General features: G+C 40.5%; 1 protein-coding gene across 1 annotated transcript in view; it reads left to right on the forward strand.

The window, feature by feature from the left end:
• Nucleotides 1-15,643, forward strand: part of RTTN (rotatin) — an 86,295-nt gene extending 70,652 nt beyond the window's left edge. Inside the window, exons 25-30 of the mRNA XM_082699044.1 lie at nucleotides 1,357-1,483; nucleotides 4,216-4,418; nucleotides 7,376-7,643; nucleotides 13,040-13,143; nucleotides 14,246-14,315; nucleotides 15,233-15,643. Of these exons, the coding sequence (XP_082555170.1) occupies nucleotides 1,357-1,483; nucleotides 4,216-4,418; nucleotides 7,376-7,643; nucleotides 13,040-13,143; nucleotides 14,246-14,315; nucleotides 15,233-15,318 (858 nt within the window). The 3' untranslated portion in view covers nucleotides 15,319-15,643. The remainder of the gene's footprint in view (nucleotides 1-1,356; nucleotides 1,484-4,215; nucleotides 4,419-7,375; nucleotides 7,644-13,039; nucleotides 13,144-14,245; nucleotides 14,316-15,232) is intronic.
• Nucleotides 15,644-27,184: the final 11,541 nt, after the last annotated feature.

Below are 27,184 nucleotides of genomic sequence, written 5' to 3' on the forward strand. Positions count from 1 at the left end.
AAACAGACTTGTTTCTTTTGCCCCAGTGCTGAGGGTGGTCTTGGTAGCACCATCAGGGCAGAAGATAAATGGAAGTAAGCTGAAGGTTCAATAAGAGGTGGAAAGTGACAGCAAGAAGAGTAGCCTTTCTGGAAGCTTGGTCATGAAAGGCAGCTTTAATAACTTAGGACATAGCACTACAAGTAGTTAGTCAGTATGTTTGCTTCTCCTAATATGTAAACGGTTTGACTCTAAGCAGAAGAGAGCAACCTGGGGACTCGTCATTAAAGAGGCAGGAAGAAAAGAACTCACTGTTGGATAAAGATCCCGGAGGAAGTGGGGAGGCTGTGTGTCAGAACACAGATGGTCTTTCTGACCTCCAGCAAAAGAGGAACACCTAGTCCTCACTTCCGGGCAAGAAGGGCGAGTGGATGGAAACACAGATAAACTCGGTGAACCGAATGACAGAGTAGAGACAGAGCTTACACCTAATTGTTTCTGTTTTCTCTGTAAAACCATAGGCCTCTGTTCCAAGCTCATGGGCGTGGGGGTGGGTGCAGTGAATAACTTTGGGGATAACATTGGGAATGACTTCAAAGCTTATGGAGAGGGTTGAATACTGGGAATAACTTCCCGCTCTCTTCTGCCATCGATGCTGCATAAAATTAGATAGGGTGTGTGTATTTATGTAAGTACCAACATGTGAGCGCATGGGTCTGTAAATTGCCTAGTGATTCCTGTTCACATAAGCGATTGCTGCATTTACTGAAAACGGTTAGATTGTATACGTAATATTGTTTTGGGGGTAACTGATCTCTGTAATAAAGACTATGGGTTACTTAAGAATTGATTTAGCATATTATTTTAACTAAATTTTACTGTGTTCAAATTATTTACAAACAGTAATCTACCTCTGATCTATCCAGACTTACTAGACAGATGTACACACATATACATATAGAGGAGAGAGGCGGTGGAGGGGATAACTTAGAACTGATCAGAATGTTTACTTAACCAGAAAATTCAATTTCTTAACTGTATCAGAGTATTTATAAGAGTTTATTCAGTGTGGTGGGATGTCACCATCTTGCATGTTTAGAAGCTGCTTCTTTAACGATTTTTACCTGAGTTGTGTATTGTGGTCACCCCAGTGTTGGAGGGACTTCCTGAGACTGGTTGGGCTCGTGGTCAGGGCCATCCTGGGCAAGGTGCTGAATCCGTCCGCAGGGTTCCAATGCCAACTGGCACTAATCAGAACAAAGATAAATTCAGTTTTTGTCTCCTTTTGTTGGTAACAGGTTTGTTTTTTAACTTGATTTTAATTTTATGTTTTCATACATTCAGACTAACACTGTCTGCATTTCCTTTTCACAACAGGAAGCAGCTCTGGAAGCTCATCTCGTTCCCGTCTTACAGTCTCTCTGGCCTTGGCTCTTGATGGATGATTCATTGATGCAAATTGCCCTGCAGCTACTTTGTGTCTATACTGCAAATTTTCCAAATGGTAAATAGATCCCAACACTGCCTTTCAGGAGTATACTAAACCACAAATTTTATATAATATTATTAAAGTGGACTGGAAAAACAAATACAGATTTTGAAGTGTTTTTCCTACTTACAGACCGTATCTTGGTTAGAGGGAAGTTTTCTCATAGGTACTGTAAGATACTTCAATATGTGTTTGTTGAGAGCCATTAGATAGCTCAGGGAATAGAGGGGGAAGATACTTGCCTGGTTATATGGCAGTGAGAAATTGAATTTAATAGGAAAATTGAGAGAGTGAAAATTATGATGTAAAACTTTAAAAACCAAATAAAGGTCTTCAACAGATGAATGGATAAAGAAGATATGGTCCATATATACTCAGAAAGGATGAATATTACTCAGCCCTCAGAAAGGATGAATACCCAACTTTTGCATCAACATGGATGGGACTGGAGGAGATGATGCTGAGTGAAATAAGTCAAGCAGAGAGAGTCAGTTATCATATGGTTTCACTGACTTGTGGAGCATAAGGAATAACAAAGGACATTAGGAGAAGGAAAGGAAAACTGAATTGGGGTAAATTGGAGGGGGAGATGAACCATGAGAGACTGTGAACTGTGAGAAACAAACTGAGGGTTTTAGAAAGGAGGGGGATGGAGGTCGGATGAGCTTGGGGGTGGGTGTTAAGGAGGACACGGATTGCGTGGAGCACTGGGTGTGGTGCAGAAACAATGAATCTTGGAACACTGAAAAAATAAAATAAAATTTTTACAAAAAGGTTAAAACTTCTAAAGATTTTAGAGTAGGAGCTGGCATGATGAAAGGTAGCTCTTGCCTTGTGATAACTGGTGTCCTTGGGACACCTCTTTTCATGCCTTTACCAGGTGTTTTATTGAGAAGCTGCTGAGGGCCATGTGTTGTTAGAGACTGACAGCTAAGAGTGAGCCAAGGCTAGGCTGGGAGTGATTTGAGAAAAGAGGAGGAGGAGGTGAGAGGTGAAGTAGGACTGCTGGCAGTATTCATTTCCCCTTGGAAACTCGGGGTCATGCACGTAAGGTCTGGTCAGCAAGGGCGCGAGCTTTCTTCTAGCCACCATTCAGCAGCTCAGCAGCTGGGTTCTCCAAACGTAGAAAGATATGCAGGGAAAGGACTGGAACTCAAAACAATTTGGAGTCCATCTCATCACTACCATGTGCTTGATGGTCAGCTCTGGGCTGTCTGTTCCTGGAGCCCACTCAGCTTGTCTCTCCCCAGCAGGAACCGATGACACAGATTTTCAAGTTTTTAATGCCTGAACTTTCACTGTGGTGTGTGGAGTGCGCCATGGCACAGAATTTCCTTGTTTTTGTTCTGTCACTGACTTTCTTGTTCTTCTGCTTGGACAGTCTCCTGTGGCTGTGTCCTCCAGCTCCCTGCCCCTGACAGCACGGCCGGTGCAGTAGACCATCTGCCCGGTGCTGCATCTGCGCCTTGTCCTTCTTCACCCGCCTTCATGCCTTAGTTGAGGGTTTAGGGAAGGAAGCAGGAAAGAAGAATCAGTTGCTAAATATTGAGCAAAAGAAACATTTTTTGAGTCTTTTGAAACTATAATCTATGCTGGTTATATACTTAAAATTGATGTAAATATGAGATTGTGGTTAGGTTCCTAAATCAAGGAAGAAACCTTTTATTTTCCTATCTCGTTTGTTTTCAGGCATCATTTAGTGGATTAATAGAAACCTTGCTGTTTGGTTACTGCTATGTAGTGTGAGTAGAGGAAAGATCACGATATTATTTGTGTTTACTTGCCTTTTATCAATTTATCTTGCAGAATGTATTTGATTCTGATCTAGTTATACATAGGCTGGCCTCCTTGCATGGACTTTTATAAGTTAATTTTCTTTAGATTTACAGTACAGCAAGATGAATTTCTAATTCTTTTATGATTATTTTACTCCCATGATAAATCTGTTTGGTTGTTTAATTTATTGAGAAAACACTGGACCTGGAAAACCAGTTGACACCACTGCTGGCTCTTGGTGCTTATGAGCTGTGTCCCTCCGAGCAAGTCACTAGCTTCTGTGAAGCTGTGCCCTTAGTTAGCGTACATGGCTGCTGTCATTTGTCTGTGCCCACACCCCAGCACTTTTGTGTCCTCTTTTTTTTTTTCTTCTGTGAAATGAAGGCATTAGACCAAGTTACATTCCATTTCTAAAATTCTATTCTTCTACACAAGTCTTTCTTTAGATGTCTTTTTAAGGAACCGTTTAAAAACTTCTTGTGCATATATCTTATTTAAAAAAAAATAAACTTAGTGTTTTAAAATGCCCTATCGAGATCAAGAATAGCTTCTGTGAGGATGGCAGATCGTCACTGAATGTAGACTGATGTAGGCATCAGAACTAGCCTTTAGTGCCCATATGCAGGTCATAGGTTAGTGAATAAGTCATTGATAGATTGATGGACAGATATGCTTTGCTGCTTAGGGTTGTTTGTTTGTTTGTTTTGTTTTGTTTTGTTTTTTACTTGACAGAAAGAGACACAGAGAGGGAACACAGGCAGAGGGAGTGGGAGAGGGAGAAGCAGGCTTCCTGCTGAGCAGGGAGCCTGATGTGGGGCTCGATCCCAGGACCCTGGGATTGTGACCTGAGCCGAAGGCAGCTGCTTAACAACTGAGCCACCCAGGCACCCCACCACTTAGGGTTTTTTAACTAAATAGTGAAACTAAGAAGACATTGTGATAGGCTGTTTCTTTTTTTTTTTTTTTTTAAGGTTGCAGTTCTCTTTGTTGGTCAAGTTATGGACTACATCCAGTTCAACCTGCATATAGAGGAGCCCCTGGTGCATCTCTGATGGGGTGTATCCTGAAGTTGGCTTCCCAGATGCCTCTTGAGAACACTGCAGTTCAGCAGATGGTTTTTATGTTTCTTTCAAATCTGGCTTTATCTCATGACTGTAAAGGAGTAATTCAGAAAGTAAGTACTTAATCTCTCTTTCATATCTTTTTAAAAATTAATTTATTTTAGAGAGAGAGTGAATGTGAGAGTGGGGAAGGGGGCAGAAAGAGAGGGAGAGGGTATCAAGCAGACTCCCCATGGAGCACGGAGCCTGACATGGGGCTTGATCTCACGACCCTGAGGCCACGACCTGAGCTAAAATCAAGAGTCGGACTCTTAACTGACTGAGGCACCCAGGCATCCCCTTCATATCTTGAGAAGGATAGTAAAATAATCCTTCTAATCGAGAACATGTGTGAAAAATCTGGAACTCAATTTCTAGGATTAAATTATTATGATTTCAAAACATCACATTTTAAAAGATTTTAAAAAGATTAAGAAGGTTCACTTTGTTTAAAGCCAGGTGATAGATGATACATGAAAAGTGACCATATGATCATTCCATTTCCTTTTCGTTTATCTTCTTAGCTGCTACATTATATTTTATCTCTCTAAAAATGAGGGCTTTAGAAAGACAGCTGTCTTACATTTATTTGAGATCATAAAAGTAATGTATTGGTCTTTATGTAGACCAAATTGAGCAGTAACAATTTCTGTTCAATTTACGTTGTCAAAATGGTGTGTGAAGTCATAGCCGCTTCTCCCCACTTAAACCTAACTTCTTTATGACACAATAGGTGATATTATCAGTTCTCTGGGACTCCAGTGCCAATACCTGACTTCTTATCACTGATTTTACCCTAGGGTACTTTTCAATGGATTGAATGAGTTAAACAAATTTTAGTACACATGTTCAGTGAGGTTATATTTAGATATGTATGAACAGAATCCGTAATTTGGAAGATCCTTTAAGATGTGACTATGATCACATTATCTGTTATAATGTGATCTGTGGTTTGTTTCTGTTTCTTTTACATGGACGCCAAGATAAATTATGAAAGTTAACAGCATTCATAAGAATTTCGTCTCCTTTTCCTCTATTGTGTCAGCTCCCCATCCTCCACCCACCCCAAAACACCCCACTCCGACGGCAGTCTCCAAATAAATAGCAGTTATGACTAAGGAACAGTCTTTTCAGTGGTCTGTTGGAGCTAACTCGGGCTGGCGCATGAGTGTCATTGCTGATTTTCAGGAATTTTGTGACCCAGTTGACATCACGTTGCTATCTTGAAATCAGTCACGGTGGGAATGCTCACCCTGCGTGAGTTTACAAGGGATGCAAATCAGGGACCCACTACTCCCGCCAGAAGCAGCTGTTTATTTGCTGGCATAGGGCTGGGTATACATGTGAAGTCCTGCTGAGCTGGCTGTGTGTGGTGCCATTAGCACGTATGTGGGAGCAGAGACGGTGGGTACGGCTTCCTGCCACCTCCCTGTAGAGCACATGGGTGAAGTAGAAGAGGAGCTCCCAAATGACTGCTAGTCTCGGGTCTGACATGTCACTTTGAGCTGGAGACCTTCTCTCCCTAAGCTTCATTTGTAAACTTCTCAGGTTAAACATGATCTTGATGGTGTCTTCCAATCTCAGGCTGTGTTACTGTGCTCAAGCATATTTTGATGTATATTTCATTGGATTCTGTTTCAGGTGCGGCTCAATCAAGTTGTTTTTCCTCTGCTCTAATTAGGCAACCCCCGAGCCTTCCCTTGCTGCTTTGTCATAATGAGCCCCGGGCACTATAGTTATACCTCTCCATTACTCATCCATAGACATAGAAAATGTAGCTAGTGCTGTTGTACAGCTGAGATTCTAAAATGTCTAGTTTCTTTCCACCATGTCTAGTATAGGGAGTTGTCTAAAAGCATCTTTAGCTCTAGCAAAAAGAAGGAATGCTATAACATATTTATAATTTAAGGAACTACCATATATTTCATCACTAGCGTCAACTCCAAATCTCCAATATCGTGGCAGAATCTATCTGAACGGGAAAGGCAAGGGATAAATCTAAAAAGCATTAATTTGGACTGAGCGATGAGAAGTAGCTATGAGTGGTGGCAAGTACAGTACGAAGTGGGCCTATAGTTTTGCAGTTTGCTTGTTGCTTGGGTTGTGTTGCTAATATTTCTGTTGCTCGTTTTGTTTTTGTTTTTTATTTTTTATTTTTTTTTTAATTTTTATTTAAATTCCAGTTAGTTAACATATACAAGGTAATACTAGTTTCAGGTATAAAATATAGTGACATAATACTTTCTCACCATTTCATTTTTAGACTGGGAGTCTTTCTGTGTAAAAGTGTTAAATTTACCTTCTAGATTCGAGCCAGCATCTTGATTTAGGTGCAGGAGAACCCAAGAAATAGGCCAGAATAGATTATTAAGCAGGAGAGAAATGAGAGGTACTCTGGACATTTATGAAAGTTCAGTGATCATATTTCTGTACCCTAATCAAAATATCTAACTGATATTTTTGGTATTCATTTCCAAGTTTACTAAAATGGCATGTAGCCATGAGAAATTATCTGTGAAGGTAAACAGTTAAAGTGAATATAAGATGTACACAGATTTTTTAAAAAAAATTTTAAGAATGCTTAGATTCATATCTCTTTAGTACTAGTAGAGTTGTTAACTGGTATCCAAGACTGATTTGGGTTTTGTTTCTTTTTCCTCCCCATAGGATAGCTTTTAATGAGCAGCAAAATTGCCAGAAGGCAGACAGAAAGAGAAAAGGCCTAAAATAATCCCCAAACCGAATTATCCATCCTAAATAATTAAGAGTTGACTATATGTAGTTACTTATCCATCATCAGGAAAGAATTATAAGAATTAAAATTTGAGCACTATTTTGTGCCCTTTAACTTTTTCACTTATACTTGGAAACAATATAGATGGAATATACCTTCGAAGGTAGGTGTTAGGAGGAAGGAGGAATTAAGGTTGTGGAAAAGAAGAGCAGAATTCTAGTTAATTAGTCTCCAAGGGACAAGGAAAATAATGAAAAGACTCAGAAAGAAAATAATATTCTCTCTATTTACCCACAGAGTAACTTCTTACAGAACTTTCTATCTCTAACATTGCCGAAAGGAGGAAATAAGCATCTCAGTAATCTGACCATTCTTTGGTTGAAATTACTCCTGAATATATCATTTGGAGAAGACGGGCAACAAATGATCCTGAGGCTGGACGGCTGTTTAGACTTACTTACAGAGATGAGCAAATATAAGCACAAGAGCAGCCCTTCCATACCACTTCTTATCTTTCATAATATTTGCTTCAGTCCTGCCAATAAGCCCAAGATCCTGGCTAATGGTGAGTATTCACATGATCCACAGCACGCGCGTGTGCACACACGCACGCACGCACACACAGGTATCTGGTTATACATGTGGTCATTCCTTGAGTATTCCATTCAGATTACAACACAGAATTGTTTTATAAATAATTTGTCAGGTATTTATTAGGCACCACTGTGTACAAGGCCCTGTGGGAGGGTAAAGGCCGTTGGAAAGAATCAGGTGTGATCTCATCCTCAGAGGTGACCCAGACGTGGCTCCAGCCCTCCAGGGACTTCCAGGAGTCTCCTCCGGGTTAACAAGTCTTGCCACTGGTGGCTACACTGGATCCGGGAGGTAGCAGGGAAGAGGAGCATGGAGTGGGCCTGTCCGGCCGCACCCTGACTTCTCTCATCTCTCTTGCCCTCGCTCCTCTAGGTCTCTGAGCAGATGCTGCCTCAGTGAAGCCTTTCCAGACCCAGCTGTCAACATGATAGTCCTCACATCCTTCTTCCTGCCTCCTCCCCTCCTCTCACTCACTGTCTCCTCTGCCTGTTTTATTTTTCTCCACAGCATTATCAACCGTTGAGATACTCTATGTGTTCAGCCCGTGTTTGTTTATTCCTAGTCTGCCCAGCATTAGAACATTAGCTCTTATGAGGTCAAGAGGCTTTTGTCTCTTTTCTTCACGTTTCTCTGTAGCACGTGGAGTTGTGCCTGGCACAGTCCGCATTCAGGGAGTGTCCAGTGACTGAAAGAGCCCCTGCGCAGGCTGGAGGCTTCAGAACCCACGACCACATGGTGACCTTAGCCTTACAGAGACCTCGTTCTCTGAGAGGTAGGACAGGTAGGGGGAGGATTCAGAAAAATTTTGAAGCAGAAGGAGGGAAATGGAAATTGCGGTTTCTGCAGCCATGTGCTTTCTCTGTGAGGACAGTGTGGCTTTTATAGGGAGGGCGTTGTAGAAGGTTCCGTTGCATTGTTTGGGGGGGAAATCAGAGGTGGAGTCTAGACTCACACACCTGGTGTGGAACCGGTGTGATGTGCCGACCCTTGTGTGCTCACTCCAGAGTCACCTGGGACAGCTTCCCTAGGTCTCGTTTTTACTTCTGTAAAATAATCCTCTCTTGGTTTGGTAGAAATCAGTTTATAAACACACATAAAGTACCAGTACAATTTATGGTACGTAGTCGATGCTCCAGAGAGATTAATTCTGTTTTCCTTTCATGTTTTTTACTTAATCTTTCTTTGAGGTTTTTTTTCCAGGACACATGGAGTTTTCTAAGTGAGTGGCAATGATTCTGCCTATTTCCTGCTGTGTATGCAATGGTGATTCTCTTTTTCTGGTAATTATGGAATTGTTGGAAATACAGGGAGAGATTTTAGAAGCTTGGTCAGCTTTTAACTTTGCGAAATGAGCTGTGGATCTGAGCTCTGCTTTTCTGTAGTTCCTCCACTGATGCTGCGATGGCTGCCGTTTGAGGGGTGTGCCTCAGTCCTCATGTGGGTAAAGTGAGGCTAGGGACAGGCCCTGCCTCGTAGGGCGGTGTGATAGATAGGTGAGGTGTCTGTTCCCAGGCCTGCTATCACCTATTACTCATTTTTCTCAGAAGAAGTTTTTCTTTGGGACTACTCACTCCAATTTTATTATTGAGAGAGTCAGAAAAAGGATAGGCTTTAGGGAATTCAAGGAGAAGTCTACATTTTCCCCCTGGATTTATTTTTAGCATTTCTTTGTAATAGTGATGCTCTCTTCCTCCTTAGCTTAAAACAGTTGGACAAACTTTTGGTAAGGAGGAGCTTCCTCAGCCCCAGGGACATGAGATCGGGGGCCTCCAAGGCAGGAATAGGAGGCAGCAACTGTGCGGTTTTTATATGGACCTTTGAAGGCATGTCTGTGCGGTTTTTGTATGGACCTTTGAAGGCATGTCACAGACACTGCCTCCTATTTCCCCTTGGGCATCCAGAGGGAGGGCTTAGCAGGGTCAGCTAGCTTAAAAATCTACCAGGTAAGACTGCAAAAACTCTGATCATGAGTGCCCCACCTCTGGTTTTGATGGTTAGAGATGGAGTGAGTTGTGGGGCTTGACCTTACTTTAGAAGTAGAGCTAGAATACTCCTTATTTCCGGTAATTTCAGGCAAGGGCTCCTCTGGAAACAACAAAATTATGCTAGATAAAATATGTCAAAATTCACTGTAAAAAAAAAAGAAAATCAAAGAACTGAAAAGATAGTGAGAAACTCCCAGGCCAATTTTGATTGAAAGTTTATGCCTTAGAGAGACACAAAATATATGTATGAAGTGTGTATTTTTTGTTTCAAGGACATTTGCCAACATTGTATGCTTGGCTTCGGTTCAGGCATTTCAAGGAATCTGGGAACAAGTCAAGAATGTCTAAGATGGAGAGTTCATGGGCCATTTTGTTTGTATTAAGGTAGAACTCCAAAGAACTAAGCTCTTAGGAGAAGGATGAATCAAAATTAAACCGGTCCCCCAACCCTTATTTACGTTATTATAAAGACCAGAAAAACAAGTGTGAGCATGGGTACCCCAGAGGTGTAGAGCCTGAGTGGCCTGTGACCTTGGTTTGAGCCGAACCTGGAGTGACAGTGGCTCTGGGTGCTCCACACAGGCTCTCTGCTGCTCTGACGGAGGGAGGGCAAGTGCGGACTGGGCCTCAGAGAACCGCCACCTGTTTTCAAAAAGTATTAACCAGGGTGTGGTGACCTGTGACCAAGCAGAGCAGGAACTGTGGCGACAGGAGTGAGAGCCAGCAGGGGAGACACCCAACTTGTCTGCCCAGGCTTCGGACACTGGAATTAAAGTCACAGATTTAAAGATAAATTGATTTATGCCATGTTTAGATAAGTAAATGGCCAGCCTGGAAATGTTTGCAGGAGGTAGGAAAATGGAAAATGGAAAGATTTGAAATAATAACTAAACAAATTCTATGAATATATCTGTACCGGCCATGGGAGCACAGCGTGGGGGCCGTTTACTGAGCTCTTGTGTCTGTAAGCCCATGTGTGGCTGCGGTCTCATCGTGATGTGACGCACGAAATCGCAGCCCGGTTGGCTTTTCTCCCAATCAGTGTATTGTCATTAAATCTAATTTGTAATATACTGTGAAAACTATTTCTCACCTTTATGCAAAATATAGTCATAAAACAGACCTCTTTCAGCTTTACCATTAATTCAACTCTGGTTTGTTGCATTTGTGGTTTTCCTGGTGTAAATACTTTTAATATAGCTGATTTCAAGCTAGGAATACGACATGCCTAAATAAGTAATTAACTCAATTACATATTAAAGAAAGGTAATAGGTATTTAAAACTCATCATTTACTACTTAACTAGCTACCTTTTACTGTTATCTAGTCTCTTGAAGTTATTTATAGGTATATATCGGTGTTCCCTTCATACCTATTAAACTTTTTTTAATTAAAATTTTTTAAAAATTTAAATCCAATAATTAACATATAATATATTATTTGTTTCAGGGATACAGGCCTGTGATTCATCGTCTTATATAATACCCAGTGCTCATTACAACACATACCCTCCCCAAAGTCTGTCACCCATTTATCCCATCCCCCCCCGCCAGCGACCCTCAGTTTATTTCCTATGATTAGGAGTCTCTTCTGGTTTGTCTCCCTCTCTAGTTTCATCTTACTTCATTTTTTCCTCTCTTCCCCTATGATCCTCTGCCTTGTTTCTTAGATTCCACATACCAGTGAGATCATAGGATAATTGTCTTTGTCTGATTGACTTATTTTCTTAGTGTAATATCCTGTAGTTCCATCCAGGTTGTTGCAAATAGGAAGATTTCATTTTTTTTGATGGCTGCATGATATTCCATTGTAGATATACCCCACATCTTCTTTATCCATTCATTGGTTAATGGACAACCCATTATTTAAAAATGTTTAATGTGCCTTTTTTGTATGCATGCTGTATTTCAAAGTGAAATATATTTTTTAAATTGACCTAGTTACATCATCATTGGGGAGACCATATTAATTGATCTATATATGTACTTTATTAAAAATGCCTAAGAGATAGTATCAACTTACTTAGATTATAGCTTATATGCTCTGAGTGTTTAGTACACTATGTAAAAATATCACTTGGTGATACTCAAGAGAATCACCTGGGAACCACCCTTTCATTGCATGATGTGCCCTAAGAGTGCCAGCTGCCACCTACAACCTCACGTAACAAATTTCATCAGATAACTATTTATATAGGCTAGTTAGGGAAAGTTAGAGTATGGGAAAAGCAAGGGAAACTAGGGAAGGTGGAGGTATGGTAAGGAGTAGGGGTAGTTGGCTGGAAAGTTCAGCACCTGTATGTACCTTCCACACTGTCCCTCAGCTATACAGAAGTTACTTTATGGAGCAGCTTTTTTTTTTCTCTGTAGAACATTTAAAATTTTTAAAAAACTAAACAGAATTACCAAAACAGCATTTTTGTTGCTTTAGTTATGGAATCTTTCATCCAGATAGTATTTATAAAGGTCCTAAAATAAACTGGCACTAGGGTTGAAGTATTCATCAGTGAGCAGATGCACGTTTTGCCCTCAACCAGGTTACGGTGTAATGAGACGCATGTAGTAGAGTGAGGAGTGGTTCTACATGCTGAGAGCTCCCATAGCAACCCTTGAAAATGCTACATGTTTTTAAACATACATTTGAGAGGAAAAATAATTTTATACAATTTAATGATATATATAAAAATAAGTAATAAGATAGGTTCATATATTGGTCTGAAACACCCTGACAGTTTCCTTGGAACTGAACTTTGTATCTTCACGTAAACGATTAGGCTGCTACAGGTAGTTTGTAAGTCTTGATTTCATACTCTGGCTAGCTTTGCAAAAAGGGGACATATCTCGTGTGTTGATGTGCCTTTAAATTACTTTTTCCTCTGACATATACATACACGAAAACATTTCTCTGAAATGCTTAGTCCTTTTTTAAAAAGCTTAACTAATTTTGCATTTCTTGATTATTGTTTTATATGGTAACCCATGCTGTTGATGTTCTTATAATAGTCTTTATAATTTATCATCAGGGCAAATCTGTTCTCCTGCACATCAAAATGTGAGCTGTAATTGAACAGCTCATTTATACGACTCTTTGTATAGTTACTTACTTCTCCACTATTGCTGTTTAAATGAATGTGCTGCTGTTGAATTAGGGCCAAAAACTTGGGCTGCCACGGCTTCCCTGACTGTTCTCTGCCTGTCATGAAAATAATTTGTTTGGAGGTTGTCCTTCCCCACAGAGTCAGTGTCCTTCCCTCAGAGTCTAGTGACACCAGCTTTGTGTGTGTTCTGATGGGGAAAGAGAGGATCTGACTAGTCCAAGATCAGAATACATTGTAATGTCTGGGACTGAACTTTTTTTTTTTTTCTAATGTGTTTATTATTAGAAAAAGTCATTAGTGTGCTAGCTGCCTGTCTGGAAAGCAAGAATCAAAATGCTCAGAGGATTGGAGCAGCTGCGCTTTGGGCTCTGATTCACAATTATCAAAAGGTCAGTTTTTAAAGTCCTTGTTCTAGCCGGGGGCAAACACCGAGGCTCTGAGGGTACATCCAGGGATACTGGCAGGGCATCAGCAAGGGAGAAAAAGTGAACTCAAAGACCTTGTTGTCTTGTGCATTTATACAATTAGTGAGCCATCAGTTGAAATCTTTTTCATTTAATTAACAGGAGGTCTCATTTCAAAAAGGTGTCTCTTTGGGGTGAATTTTCCCTGTCAATATAAATCGATTTGGCATACTGATTTAATATTAGTATAGATCGTTTCTGCTAAAAGATGTATTAAGGAAAAATGCATCCTGAAATAAAACCAGATAATGGAGTTTTACCCAGCTGAGTGATTCCTCTTGTTCTAGCCTGTGCTGTTACTGAGTTTTGAGAAAACTTGGTTCTTGTGAGGCTGCAGCCCAGGACCAGCCCCAGGGGAGCGATGCGCAGGTGGCGACCTGTCCTTGCTCTCCCTGGCCTTTGGGCTTCTCTTTGACTGCAGACATCTCGTTCCTGAGAGAAATGCCCTCCTCGTATGTCTAGCAATCAAGTAGTGGCCAAGTGACAGACCATGCTGGGATCGACACCGTCCCCAAATGCTGCTCCTGGTTGTCTGTCCCGTGTCTGTGCTGCTTGCTCCCCCTGCTGGCTGGCGACCGTGTCCGGGAGGCCAGAGGCAGTGCCATTGCTTTTACTGCGTGTCCCCAGGGATTAGCATAGCACAGGAGTTGACGCTCTGCAGTTACTCTGCAGTTACAGCTGGTACTGTTTGATACGGTTCATCTGGAATCTGGGCTTTGAGGGCATATGGAATATTGAAACCAAGACTGAGTCTTCCTTTAAGACTTGAGGTTAGGGGAGAAGGGCCGGGAGAGAAGCACATGGAGCTCCAGAGAAAGGAGTGAGGGAGGGAGGGAAGGACGTGGGTGACAGCACAGTGAGGTGGGTGACAGCACAGTGAGACGTGCTCAGTCGTTCTTCCCGAGCTCCGCCGTCATCTTCGTAGTACTCTGCTGAGGGCTGTGCTGGCAGCATTCGCACGGTGGTACCCGGATCCGCAGCTTATGGGAATAAATCTAATTAATGCGTTGCTCTGTGTTACCTGCAGGCAAAAACAACTTTGAAAAATCCATCAATAAAGAGAAGAGTGGATGAAGCATATTCCTTAGCAAAGAAAAGTAAGTTCTGTTATGAAAGAGATTACGGTTAAACTTGGAAGCTATTAAGCGGATTCCCTGATTAATGAATCATTGGATACTTCACAGCAAGATGACAGTTTTCTACACTGATGTTTGAGGAGCTTTTTTATTGAAGCACTATAAAATGTGCTGATATCTGGTCCCTACTTTTCATTTATGTCACCTTTTTAAATAATAAATTGTTTTGCTAGATGAAGGTTTGAGATAAAATTTCTTAAAATATGTCTTTGATCTTTCTGCAATTCGTTTTCTTTTTCATGCACTAAACTTCCTTTGCCAGTGGCTACCTCTGTGCTGTAATGTGTTCTGAGGTGATAAGAACTGGGCCCAATTAGAATTGACCTTGAATAGAAAACTTGGATCTAACATCAGGTAGTTGACTTACAGTCTTCCGAGAATAGATCGAGTTGCCCCTCTATCCTCTCAGCCCGGTGATGTGATTATGATAGGAGGCAGGGTTTTTCTTTGTATGGTTCCTGATTCATTTTAAGTGACACCAGTTTTCAGTGAGCATTATTCTTTGAACACTTTTTATGCCAAAGCACCGTACTGTGTCTTTCTTGTACTGTATTAAGTCTGTTATTAATTTGTGCTTTTATAGCCTGATTTTTTATAAGTGGTTTGTGGATTTTTCAGTTTGTTTCTCACTGTGACCGTGAGTTTCTAGAGGTAGTAATGTTAGAATTTGTGCATTTGAGGGGTGATAAGTACATAAAGCAAGGCATTCTTGCGGGGCTATAGGTAATGCCAGCCATTATGGAGGTATATTGGTGTTTGTTTATACTTTTTGGCTATAAAAAGCTAAAAATAAAAAATAAATAGAAATTGTCTGTTCTTAAGTGCAGTACTAAATTTAATAAACTTATTTTTCCATCCTCTTTATTTTTCTGTCTCAGCTTTCTCAAACTCAGAAGAAACCCCTCTGAATGCCTATTACTTGAAATGTCTTGAAAACCTCGTTCAGCTTCTTAACTCTTCCTGAGTGATGTGAGAGTCTCCTGCCTGAGACTGATGGCCACCAGACAGGTGAGCCAACTTAGAAGCAAGCTCTGTGTAGCCACTGTTACCTGGAGACATGCTAAATCCCTGCAGGGTGCTGTGCCCTTCCCGCCCGACGAGAAACAGACAGGGACATCTCAGCTCTGTCGCTTCGTACCAGCTCTCTGAGTAAGAGCAGCTGATAAGAAGATGATGGACAAAGGACATGGAAAGTTTTGGAAACATAAACATTTTTACCTTTTTCTATGCAATTTGCTTTGTAAAATCTTATTTAACAGTTATTTAATAAAGTATTTTTAGAAACAAAATTGACTAGTAATTCCTGCTTGCAGACTTTTATCAGGCTCATGAATATAAATTTTAGTAACTGGAAGAAGACAGGATGTTCTGATTTCCTTTATTTCCTTAAATTTTTACATGGAATTTGGCTCTTGTCAGTACAAATCCTTGTTTCTCAAACCTTTGTATTGCCCAGAGCATACACACTGGTAAAGAGATATTTGTATATAAATGTCTATAGTTTTGTCAGTAGCTTCTTTATGCAGTTTTTAATGATACTAACTGATTTCCATATGACTTGTGAACCTGCTATGTTTTATTATTTTCACCTTTAGACTTCTGAAATGCTGTGTAATAAGGAAGAAATGAATTTACGATCAGGTAGGCCTAGGTTCAAATTCTAGCTCAGCCCAAAACATCACAAAGAATAAGACTTAAAAAAATCTAGCAGGAATGAGTTCTGTCAAATATTCATCTTAGTGAACGTTAGTTTTGAACTGAGAAATTACACCAATGTCATTTAAGTACTGATCAATTACAGCAGTTTTCTCAACCCTTTTGAGAGAAAGAAAATTGTGTCTAAGAAAAGAAAAACACATCGCTATACACATTATTTACACATATACAGCTGTATACACTCATTATTTAGGGGAGCATTTTCTAACTGAATTATGGTTAACAAAAAAATAACATCTTTAAAACACTTTAGCAAATTGCTATCATCACGAAAACAAGGCCAGTGATTTTATTTAAGATAGAAGCATGACAGCAGAATAGATGTTAAATATTGAAATAGAAGCAGATAAATTTGTGGTGTCTGAAAATTATTGATTAGAGATCTTAACAGTAGATCTAGGAAGTTCAGAATTTCCTAGACAGCTGAAGCTAATTCAAAGAAATGGACATGCCGATACTCTGAAAAATTCACCAATTCTGAGAGCAGGAATCAGGAATTATTTCTCCCTTTTCTCCTGGTTTTTTATATTCTGTGCCATTTTCTTGGTATTACCTTATAAGTTCTCACAGATGAATAATAGCATGGATTTCTTTGTAACTTTCATGTAAAGAGCTCTTCCTATGTCACGGGCACTATTCTCAGAATGTTCAGTATTTAGCCTGTCTGTCTATGCTTGTTGCCGCCTTTTCTTTTCTGATTGGAATTTCTGTCTTTGTATTTGGATCTTATAGATAACTACCCGTTTTTCTACAAAAATCAGATCTCTCCAGGGAAGTGACCCTTTCCTTTGTGGTTCATTGATTGATTAATTGGCCTATCAGAGTATCCTTTGCCTCGTATCTTTGAAATCAGGAAGAGTTGTAATTGCCTCTTTTCCCTAGCAGTTCAGGGTCCTGAACACAGTACCCTGTGTGGGGGGATTTGTAGCACAGTAGCTGGAACCACTCAGGGATGTCACCTGCTGATGCTCAGAGGAGCAGAGCTAATGGCTTCAGGAAAAGTCGCACTGTCACCTGTTGGTTTCCAGAGACTCAAGCCTCAGAGGCAGGTAGTGTTCCTGGTCCTGGATGGCAGTCCTTTCCATCTGTATCTCTTCAAATTGTTTTCAGCCAGCTGGGGGGGAAACTTAGTAAGCAGAAAATTCCCAAGGTTACCGATCTACTATTTGAACAGCTACTGTGGCGCTAACTTGACCCACCAGCATCAGAATCCCCTAGTATGTTTGTTGCAATGCACATTCCTGGATCCACTGAGACGGAGTCGTAGGCCCATGTCCAGAAGACTTGTTAGAGAGCGCCCCAGGTGACTTTTACTCTCACCACAGTTTGAGAACCAATAATTAATCCCCCTGACTTTACAGAAAACTGCTTAAACATGAAAATGATTCAACATTACTCAACTACTTACTGATGAAATCTGACTTGAACCTGGGTGTCTTGCATGCTAGTCAAGTGCTTTTTCTATCACACATCCCCAGTGTGAGCAGAGATTCAGAAAACTGGTGTAGCGACGAGTTCATGCCTCATGGTCTCCCAGTTTCCCCTGGCCCTTTTGGTTGCTTGGGTTAGCTTTGCCTGTGTTCTATGCATGCACACAAAGCCTGTACCTTTGTAACCGGGGTGTGCAGGCACTGATACAGAAGCTTCTGAATTTAAGTTGAGCAGTTTGCAGGAGGAGGCAGCCTTTGGTTTCAAAAATGGAGGAAACAAGTAGAATACTTAGGAGACCTAGCTGGAGACTTTTCATTCTCTTCCTAAAATCATTTTCAAAAATGAATCACTGGATGTATTTTTCTTTGGTTTTCTGTGAAGGATGAAGTGGAAAATAGAATTTGCCTGTTTAACTGCAGGCCATCAATTTTCCTTTGTAGTATTAAATATACTCATCATCTGTAGTAGTCTTACATCATTAGTCTTTGTGGCTGTACCTTGTCTACCCCCATTTCCTGAGATCTGCTTTTTGATTCATGATGTTCCACAAATGGGGCAGACTGATGGATAGGAATAATGGATTAGCATCCCTGCTGTTGCCATGGCCAGGTATGCAAAGGGTTCTCTTAGGGAAGGAGAGAGCTTGACGGGGTGGTTAAGGGTATTGGGCTCTGGAGCCATATGGGCCTGGTGTCAACCCTGGCTTCATCCCCGCACAGCCCTGGGGCAGCCTTGAGGTCATTTCTTCTGCTGTACTGGGGAAGAGGTTGCCTGCCTCGTAAAGCTGGGGAGAAGTTGCAGTGCCCAGCATAGTACCTAGAACATAGTTGATTATCCCTTGATGTTATCAGTGATTACTTATTCTTATATTCTTATATATTTCTCAAAAATTGATCTCTCCCTCATTAAAACATTAAATCTTTTGTCTCTTTGCAACCCTCCTGTTTCTTTGGGGAGGGGAATAGGCTGGGAAGTGAGTTATGTTGTCAAAACTGAAGTTTCCACATTCCAAAAGGATTGTTGGTTTCTAGTGGGAATGTGTTCCCAGTCTTAGGTCACTGAGCTCATGGACACTCACCAAGTCATCATGGAAAGCCTAAGTCTTAAAAAGCACTGTGTGGAGGTAAGGATACCTGGGTGGACGTGGTACGTTTTATTCTGCTTGTCAGGTTTTCTGGATTGACTGTGAGGTGGTGAAATATTGCTCTTCCCCAATTTGACTTGAAAAATACAAGAAATATAAACAGCATCCAAAAGAAAACAGTAGCTTACAGAATCCATCATGTATGGGATAGCCATTTTCTTCTGTCTGCCAGTTGTTGACCTGTGATCCAGACAGTCAAGGGGATTGGATGATTAAATGCTATTGTTTCTGTGAATGGGCAACTTAAGAGTTTATTCTTCCTAAGTTTAAAGTTTTCTTCATGGGAAATTCCTTATAAAATTCAAATAGTAAGTCAGCTGGGACTGAGCGAGAGTATGCTGGGCCTCAAGGCTCAGGATGTACGAAAGACTCTGCCAAAACCCCAGGATTCTGAGATTTGGCAGCAAGACATGATGAGCTCAGTGTGATCCTGTTTTAAATTTTCCCAACAATGTTCATCTTTGCGTTTCTTTTGCCTCTTCTGCATTTGAGAAATCTGATTCAGAAAAAAAAATTTTTTTTTCTTTTAAAATAATGTTTCACAAAAGATCCATAAGGTACCATGCAATAAGTTTCTTTTTAACTAATTTGGCATGAAAGCCAAGAGAAAAATTTGTGTTTTAATGTAGACTCCAAGGAACAAAATCTTTCATGCATTTCTCCTCCTATAATGTCTTTCCCTGTGGTTTTACCTCTACCCGTGGCTGTGCGTTTGGAGCGTCTGTATCCCATTTGGTTCATCTGGGCAGCAGTTCTCCGCATTCTGGTAGCAAGCAGATTGCTTGCAGTTCTGGACAAATTCTGAAAACATGATTTCCTCAGATACTCTGTTAGAACATTCTTCCCTTGCCTTGCCATGCAAAGAGATTATAAAAAGACAGATTATAAAATGGAGAACTACTTATAATCATTTTCTGATGAAACTCATAAAGATTGGATTGCAAAGAATCAGTTTATGGATATGATACCTGATTATACTTTTTATCTGTTAGGGAAAGCCATGATTGCACAGAGTAGAAAATATAAAGTAATAATGGCTTCAGGGGGCACCCGGGTGGCGCAGTCACTTAAGTGTCAGATTCTTGGTTTCACCTAAGGTTGTGATCTCAGGGTCACAAAATTGAGCCCCCATGTTGGCTCTGAGGTCAGCACAGAGTCTGCTTGTCTCTCTCTCTCTCTCTCTCTGTCTCTCTGCCCAAGTGCCCCCATGCACAGGTGCGCACACTCTCTCTTTAAAATTAAAAAATAATAATAATGGCTTTAGCAAAGAGGATTTTCTTTTTCTTTATTCTATTATGTTGGGTTTTCTTCCACATGTAGGAAGTCCCCGGGGGCCATTCCTATGTTGACAGTATCCTCAGGGACTCAAGTTGTCCTGTTCTCCTGTCTTTGATAGCACACTTCCTTCAGCAAGTTCCCTCAGGAATTAATGTTAGAAAGGAAAAGGGTGGAGGAAGATGTCCACAGCTGTCTGTTGTCCCTTTAAGGAGCCTTCCTATAAAGCCCCCTCCAGCAACCTGCCGCCACGTCGTCTTGGACAGAACACAGTCACCTTCGTGGTCCGTCCTGGCTGTGAGCGTGCTGACGGAGTGCAGTCCTGCAGGTGTGCTCGCCGCCATCACCAGTGACTCTGGCCTCTGCTGGTCAGGAAGGGAGGAGGAGCTTGGGTAGGCCACCACCAGTCTCTGTCCCACAGGCCAGTGTTCTAGTTAACTTTAGAGAAGAATGTGATATAATTAGGGGTAAACGTATTTGCCTCCTAAATAAAAAATTAGAAAGAGATTAGATGCTGATTGAACTTATTTAATCTGCATTTAGACTCTGTGATTAATTCTAGTTGCATTTAGAACCAGAAATGTTAATGTCAGAACAAAGTAAGATGACGTTCTAGCGGGAAGCCAGATGTGCCGTGTGGAGTTTGTCCCCGTGACCTGGAAACCTCAGCCATCCAGTGCTCGCTTCTAGAAAGGAGCAAGAGCTGAGACACTTATTAAGCAATCGAAACCCCAGCCTCTTCTTGTTTTTTTCTTTTTACCATTTTATCAGGAATTCTTCTGGATTTTTACTATTTTTGCTAATTACTGGTATTGACTTCTCTTTTTTCAGTTACCTCACTGCACCAGATTCAATAGCCTTTGGTAAGAGACTACTTGCTACCAATTCTCTGCAAAATATTCAAGTTAGTTCTTACAGAAATAAATATTTCTTACCTTACTTCTGTCATACTCTTTAACCAAATTCTGTAATTTCAATAATGAGGCTAAGTGGTTCGAACCGTTTAGGAACAAGTGCAGCCAGGTCTCAGTCAGCCTGCAAGTTGCCTAGTGGAAGCCTGAGGACTGTGCTGGGGGGGGTGGGGGGCGGTCAGCCAGCCCCCGTGCACCCGGGCCCCGCTGTCAGCCTCTGTGTTTACCAGGCAGATGGAGAGAATTGTTAAATCTCAGCAAATCTGTTCTGTGGGCGCCAATTAAGAGAGGTTCTATTACACTGTAAGCTTGTAAGATTTCTTGAAACTTAGAACTTCCTCTTATTTCTTTACTGGCTCCCTATGTGTAAAGAAAGATTGCCAGAGGTTAGAAGGTATGGGTACTTTGTCGATGTTATTCCCAACTCACCCTTTACCCCCTCACCTTCTCTAGCTTGCTTACCCCTGCCCTTTCTCTCCTACCTCCATGACTTAATTCTTGAATTTTCCTCTGTCAGAGCCTCCACCCACCCTACATTTCCATTTCGGCTTTTTTGAAAGGTCAAGATCAAATGTCACATCTCCTGTGAAGCTGCGTCAGATTCCCAGGCTGGGAGGAAATTCTTTAGTCTTTGAGTTTCCACACCGTTTGGTTAGGTTTTTTGTTTTTTTTTTAAAGCTTTGATATCACTTAGTTTTTTCTCCTTGTATTATGCTGATTTACATACAGTCGTTACCACCATCTGCTTAGATACAGCTTCAAGATTGAGCTTTAATTTCCTGCCTCTCACGATGCCTTGCATGATGGAGATGCACAATTTATATTTATTTGAATGAATGAATATGGAAACTACTTTATTAGTAAAAGCTTCAGAATTTCACAGTGTAAATTAGGCTAAAAATTCTGTTGACTGTCAAAATATGCACAACCGTTAAGTATTTCCTTTATGAGAATAGATTTTTAAGTTCTAAAAATAAAGAATGAAAGAAAAAACCCTGTTCATGAATACTACAAACTCTTAGAATACTTTTTTTAGTTCAGTAGAGAAAGAAAAAAAAAAAAACCAATATTTTAGATACTTTTGAAAACATAACTAGCACTAACATGAAACAAAGATGCTAGTCTTAAACTTTCAAGATCTGTGTCTTCCTAGGAATCTTACTTGGGATACTCTTTCTGGGCGGTAGAGTAGAGGTTTCAGCTTTTTGAAGACAGAACCATGGATTCTGAGAATTCTATAAGCTGCAGCACCAGTGGTGGAAGAACCAGAAGAAGCCAGTGTGCATCACCCATGCTGTGTGAGAAGCGCCAATCCACAGGTAACCTGTCCGCTTCCTTCTGGGTCTTCTCTTAGTCCCTGCCTTTGGCAGCAGCAGTCACTGAGGGCTGACTTAGACCGAGATAAGCACGATACCGCTTTGCACAGAAAGAGAGCGGGGGGGGGGGGGGCATGGGAAAGGCTGAAAGAAAACTTTTAATAGTTTGACTTAATGAGAATCAGGGAAAATGCTTATTCTCTTAGGCATATTCTTATCCGCAGCCCATAATGCACAGCACCATCTGCAGGTAAGGACACACGGCTCCTGTGCAGAGGTTTTGAGTTTTGACCCAAATGGGGAAGGTTTAAGTGTGCAGAGTCTGAATCAAGTGGGTAGATGCGACGTGTATAGCATTTGCTCTGTATGATTTAAAGACTTGAAATTGGTAAGAATATGGGGACGGGAACTAAGCAACGTGCTGAACTTTCAGAACGCTGATCCTCCTCCCAGATTCCCTCCTAGGAAGGAAGAGAGAGCAGGGCGAGAGCCCCAGTGTCCCGGGGAGCTGCTGGAGCTGCTGTGGTGGGGGTGCTTCTGGCCAGTGGCAGGAGACAGCTCAGCAAGGCTTGTGAGGGAAAGCAGAAGGACTTGGGGATTTGCTTTCATTTTTCCCAGCTGTTGCTTGGGAAAAACAGTTCCTTCCCTTGCTTCTTCAGATCTCTGGCCCTGGGGAGCCCACTTGCAAAGTCCAGGCAGCCACACGGAATCCCTGTACTCATGAGGGGCTGAGAACATAGGTGGAGTGCGCTGACCCCCAAACAGCCCTTCTGATCTCTGCCACATCAGACCCCCACGCCGTGGCGCTACAGTCTTAAAAGTGTCTCTTCCCAATTCTACCTGTCCTGACAAGGGCTTGCTTTGGCAATGGGGAATGAGTGACAATGGTCCTCCGTTACCCTGCACTCAACTACTCCTTACTGCAAAATTTAGGAACATCAAAGACAAAAAAACTACCCAAGAGAAATGGTAACATAATAATCCCCAAATGGAAACAGCCCAAAATGCCCAACAATAAGAGAATAGGTTTAAAAAAATTGTGGTTTAGGGCACCTGGCTGGTGCAGCAGGTTAAGGGTCTGACTCTTGGTTTCGGCTTAGGTCATAATCTCAGGGTAGTGAGATTGAGCCCACGTCGGACTCTGTGATCCTCATGGAGTCAGCTGAAGACTCTCTCTCTCTCCTCCTCTGCTCCTCCCCCTGTGTGTGCTCTCTTTCTCTCTCTCTCTCTCTCTAAAAATAAATGAATAAATCTTTCCAAAAAACTGTGGTTTATTTAGACAATGAAATGTTCCTACACAATAAAAAAATAGCAAAAGGCTGATAAGCACATCACGAGTAAATGTCAAAAGCATTAAATTGGGAAAAGAAGCCTGACACAAAGAGAAAACATACTGGATGCTTCTACCTGTAGGCAGTTCAATACCAGGCAACAACTCACCTTTGGGGACAGAAGTTCATAATGTTCATCTGTTAGAGTGTGTTGACTGGCTTGTGTATCTTGATCTAGGTTGTGGTAACAGGTGTATGCATATGTAAAAAGTCTTAAAAATTATACATGTTACTATATGTATATTATACTTCAATAAGACATGTTAAGTTTAGATAATACGATAGGCAGTAGTGAGAGGAAGAACAAAAAATATAAAAGAACGCTATGTTGGTATTGGAGTGGGGCATGCAGATACCTGCTTTTAGGTAAGAAAAGATAACAAGGAAACAAAGGGGACAAGTTGAAAGAAGTTAAGACGACAAAAACGCGTCCAAATATATCAATTAAAAGTGAATGGGCTAAACTTGAAGTGAAGGATAAACTTGAAAGATTGAATTTTAAAAATCTAATACATGTAATTTAAAACATTTAAATGAAAAGATAAAAATAAATATCAAAATAAAACAGATTAATGTAGAATAAAATGGACTTTAAGGAAAAAATTACAGGCTGAAAAAGATCACCATCATGATACAAGATTAAACTTACCAAGATGTGGCAATTTTAAACATATATCTTGTAAAATATCTTCTAAAATGTATGAATCCCAAAGTGGCAGAATTACAAGAATAAGTTGATAAAAGTGACATTATAGGAGTACCTTTTAAGCCATGCTCTTGATGTTTGATAAGTATTCAGTAACTCAAAAAAGATAAAGAAAATCTGAATAACAATTGATAATCTTGATCTGATGGATATATACAGTATTCTCCAATCAAGAATTAGAGAAAACACATTTTTTTACCTCATTCCACATGAAGCATTTACAGTTGATCAAGTATTAGGCAACAAGGAAAGCCTCAGTAAATTTCAAAGATAGGTCCATATAGACCTAGAACTCTTACCACTGTGCAATTAAGTTAAAATTTAATAACAAATGTAAGTATGTTTGTCTACTTGGAACTTAAAAGACACACTTCTAAAAAACCCACCGGTTAAAGTGGGAGCCACAATGGAAATTTACTGAATGATAGTGAAAGCTCTACTTATAAAGACCTGTGGGATGCACGAAAAATGAAAGTTCTCTCACTTTTTTTAATCCTAGAGAAAAATTTTTAGCTTTAAATCTGTCCCAAAGAGGAGGGCTTCCAGATTAATGAGTCAAGGGCCTATCTTTTATAAGTTAGAAAAATGACAGAATAAATCTAAATCAAGTTGAAGAGAAATTTTTAAAAAGGGCAGAAGTCAATGAAATAGAATCAAAGGTATAGAACATCAATAAAGCAAAAAAAAAAAATTATTTTAAATAGACAAATTTCTGCCAAACATGATCAACTGAAAAAGCAAAAGGATACAAATGCTATGATGAATGTAAAGGGGACTAAGTAGAAATGAAGTAGCAATTAAAGAGATACACTACTAGAATATTATCAACAGTTCAAGACTAGCAAATTTGAAAGCATAAAAAATGGACAAGTTCTTGGAATCATATAGCTTATTATAATTGACCTCAAAAGTAATACACTTTAGTAGTCTGGTAGCTGTTGAAGAAGCTAAAGTAGTGATTATAATCTACTCAGAAAGAAAAAAACACAGGACTGTTGGTTTTATAGGCAAATTCTGATGAACATTCCAAGGACAATCCCAATTTTATTCAAACTCCTATAATTATATCAAAAAAAGGAAGAATACCAGTTCAATCTATGAGACAAGTGTAACCAGGGTGCCAAAATCAAACCAAGACAGTATGAAAATGGAAAAGTATAGACCCATTTCTCTCATGACTATAGGCAAAAATTCTAAATGGCATTATTAGCAAATCAAAAATCTACATTCTTAGTAGATGTAGAAAAAATACTTAAAGCATTCTACTATAATTGATGATAAAATCTCTTGGCAAATTAGAAGTAGAGGGAATTCCTTAACCTGTAAGGATTATGTATAAAAATCATACAGCACTATCATTCCAAATGGAAAAACAGTAAGCATATATATTCCCTTACAACTAAGGAATGCCACAAGGAGGCTTGCTGTTACTGCTTCCATTCAAATTTTATTAGAGATTGTATGTAGTGCAATAAGATAGGAAAAATATACCAAATCTTAGAGAGTAGAAAGGAGAAATTAAAGTTTCACTATTTGCAACATTGAGCAAGGTGGCTGGATTCAAAAATCAGTTGCATTTCTTCACATTACAAGCAACTAAAAACACATTTTTTTAATTATATTCAGTTAGCCACTGTGTAGTACATGATTAGTTTTTGGTGTAGTGTCCAGTGATTCATTAGTTAAATGTAACACCCAGTGCTCATCACAGCATGTGCCTCCTCAATCCCCATCACCCTGTTACCCCTGCCCCCCACGTTCCTCCCCTCCGAAACCCTCAGTTTGTTTCCCAGGGTCCATAGTCTCTCATGGTTCATCTCCTCCTCTGATTTCTCCCCTTTTGGAATTCCCTCCCTTTCCCTATAGTCCTCTGTACTATTTCGTATATTCCACACAGGAGTGAAACCATATGGTAATTGTCATTCTCTGCTTGGTTTATTTCACTTAATACAATCCCCTCCAGTTCCATCCATGTCGAAGCAAACGCTGGGTGTTCATCACTTCTGGTGGCTAAGTAATATTCCACTGTATATATGGACCACATCTTCTTTATCCATTCATCTGTTGAAGGGCATCTTGACTCCTTCCACAGTTTGCCTATTGTGGACATTGCTGCTATGAACACTGGGGTGCATGTGCCCCTTCTTTTCTCTACAGCTGTTCTATTCTTAATTTTTGGAGAACCTCTGTACTATTTTCCACCGCGGCTGTACCAAGGAGTGCACCAGGGTTCTCTTTTCTCTCCATCCTCACCAGCACTTGCTATCTCTTGTCTTTTTGCTAATAGCCACTCTCAGAGGTGTGAGGTGAGCTCATTGTGTCTGCATTTGTATTTTCCTGGTGATCAGTGATGTTGAGCACCTTTTCAAGTGTTGGCCATCAGTGTGTCTTCTTTAGGAAAATATCTGTTCATGTTCTCTGCCATATTTTTTTTTTTAAGATGTTACTTATTTGAGAGAGAGAGAGAGGGTATGAGAGATAGAGAATACAAACAGGGGCAGGGGGAGAGGGAGAAGCGACTCCCCACCGAGCAGGGAGCCGGATTCGGAACTTGATCCCTCATCTGGCTTTAAGTTAGGAGGATGCAAACATGTGATCGCAAACAGCTTTATTTTATTTTATTTTATTTTTTTAAGATTGTATTTATTTGAGTGAGAGAGCATGAGAGCACAAGCAGGTGGAGGGGCAGAGGGAGAGGGCAAAACAGGGTCCCCATTGAGCATGGAGCCTGATGTGGGTTTTGATCCCAGGACCCTGAGATCATGACCTGAACCAAAGGCAGATGCTTAACCCACTGACCCACCCAGGCACCTACCTCTGCCTATTTTTAACCAGATTGCACTGAGAGTGGAAGTTTTTTTTTTTTTCTTTTGAACTGTAAACTGAAAATGTAGTTACTTGGAGCTTTTTATTTCTTGATTCTGTACAAACAATTCTTTAGTTTACCTTCAAGCTGTATAATGTGTGATGGGTTTTAAAGAAGCTCACATGTTACAAATG

Source organism: Mustela nivalis (genome assembly GCF_964662115.1).
Source record: "Mustela nivalis genome assembly, chromosome: 14".
NCBI classification, from domain to species: Eukaryota; Metazoa; Chordata; class Mammalia; order Carnivora; family Mustelidae; genus Mustela; species Mustela nivalis.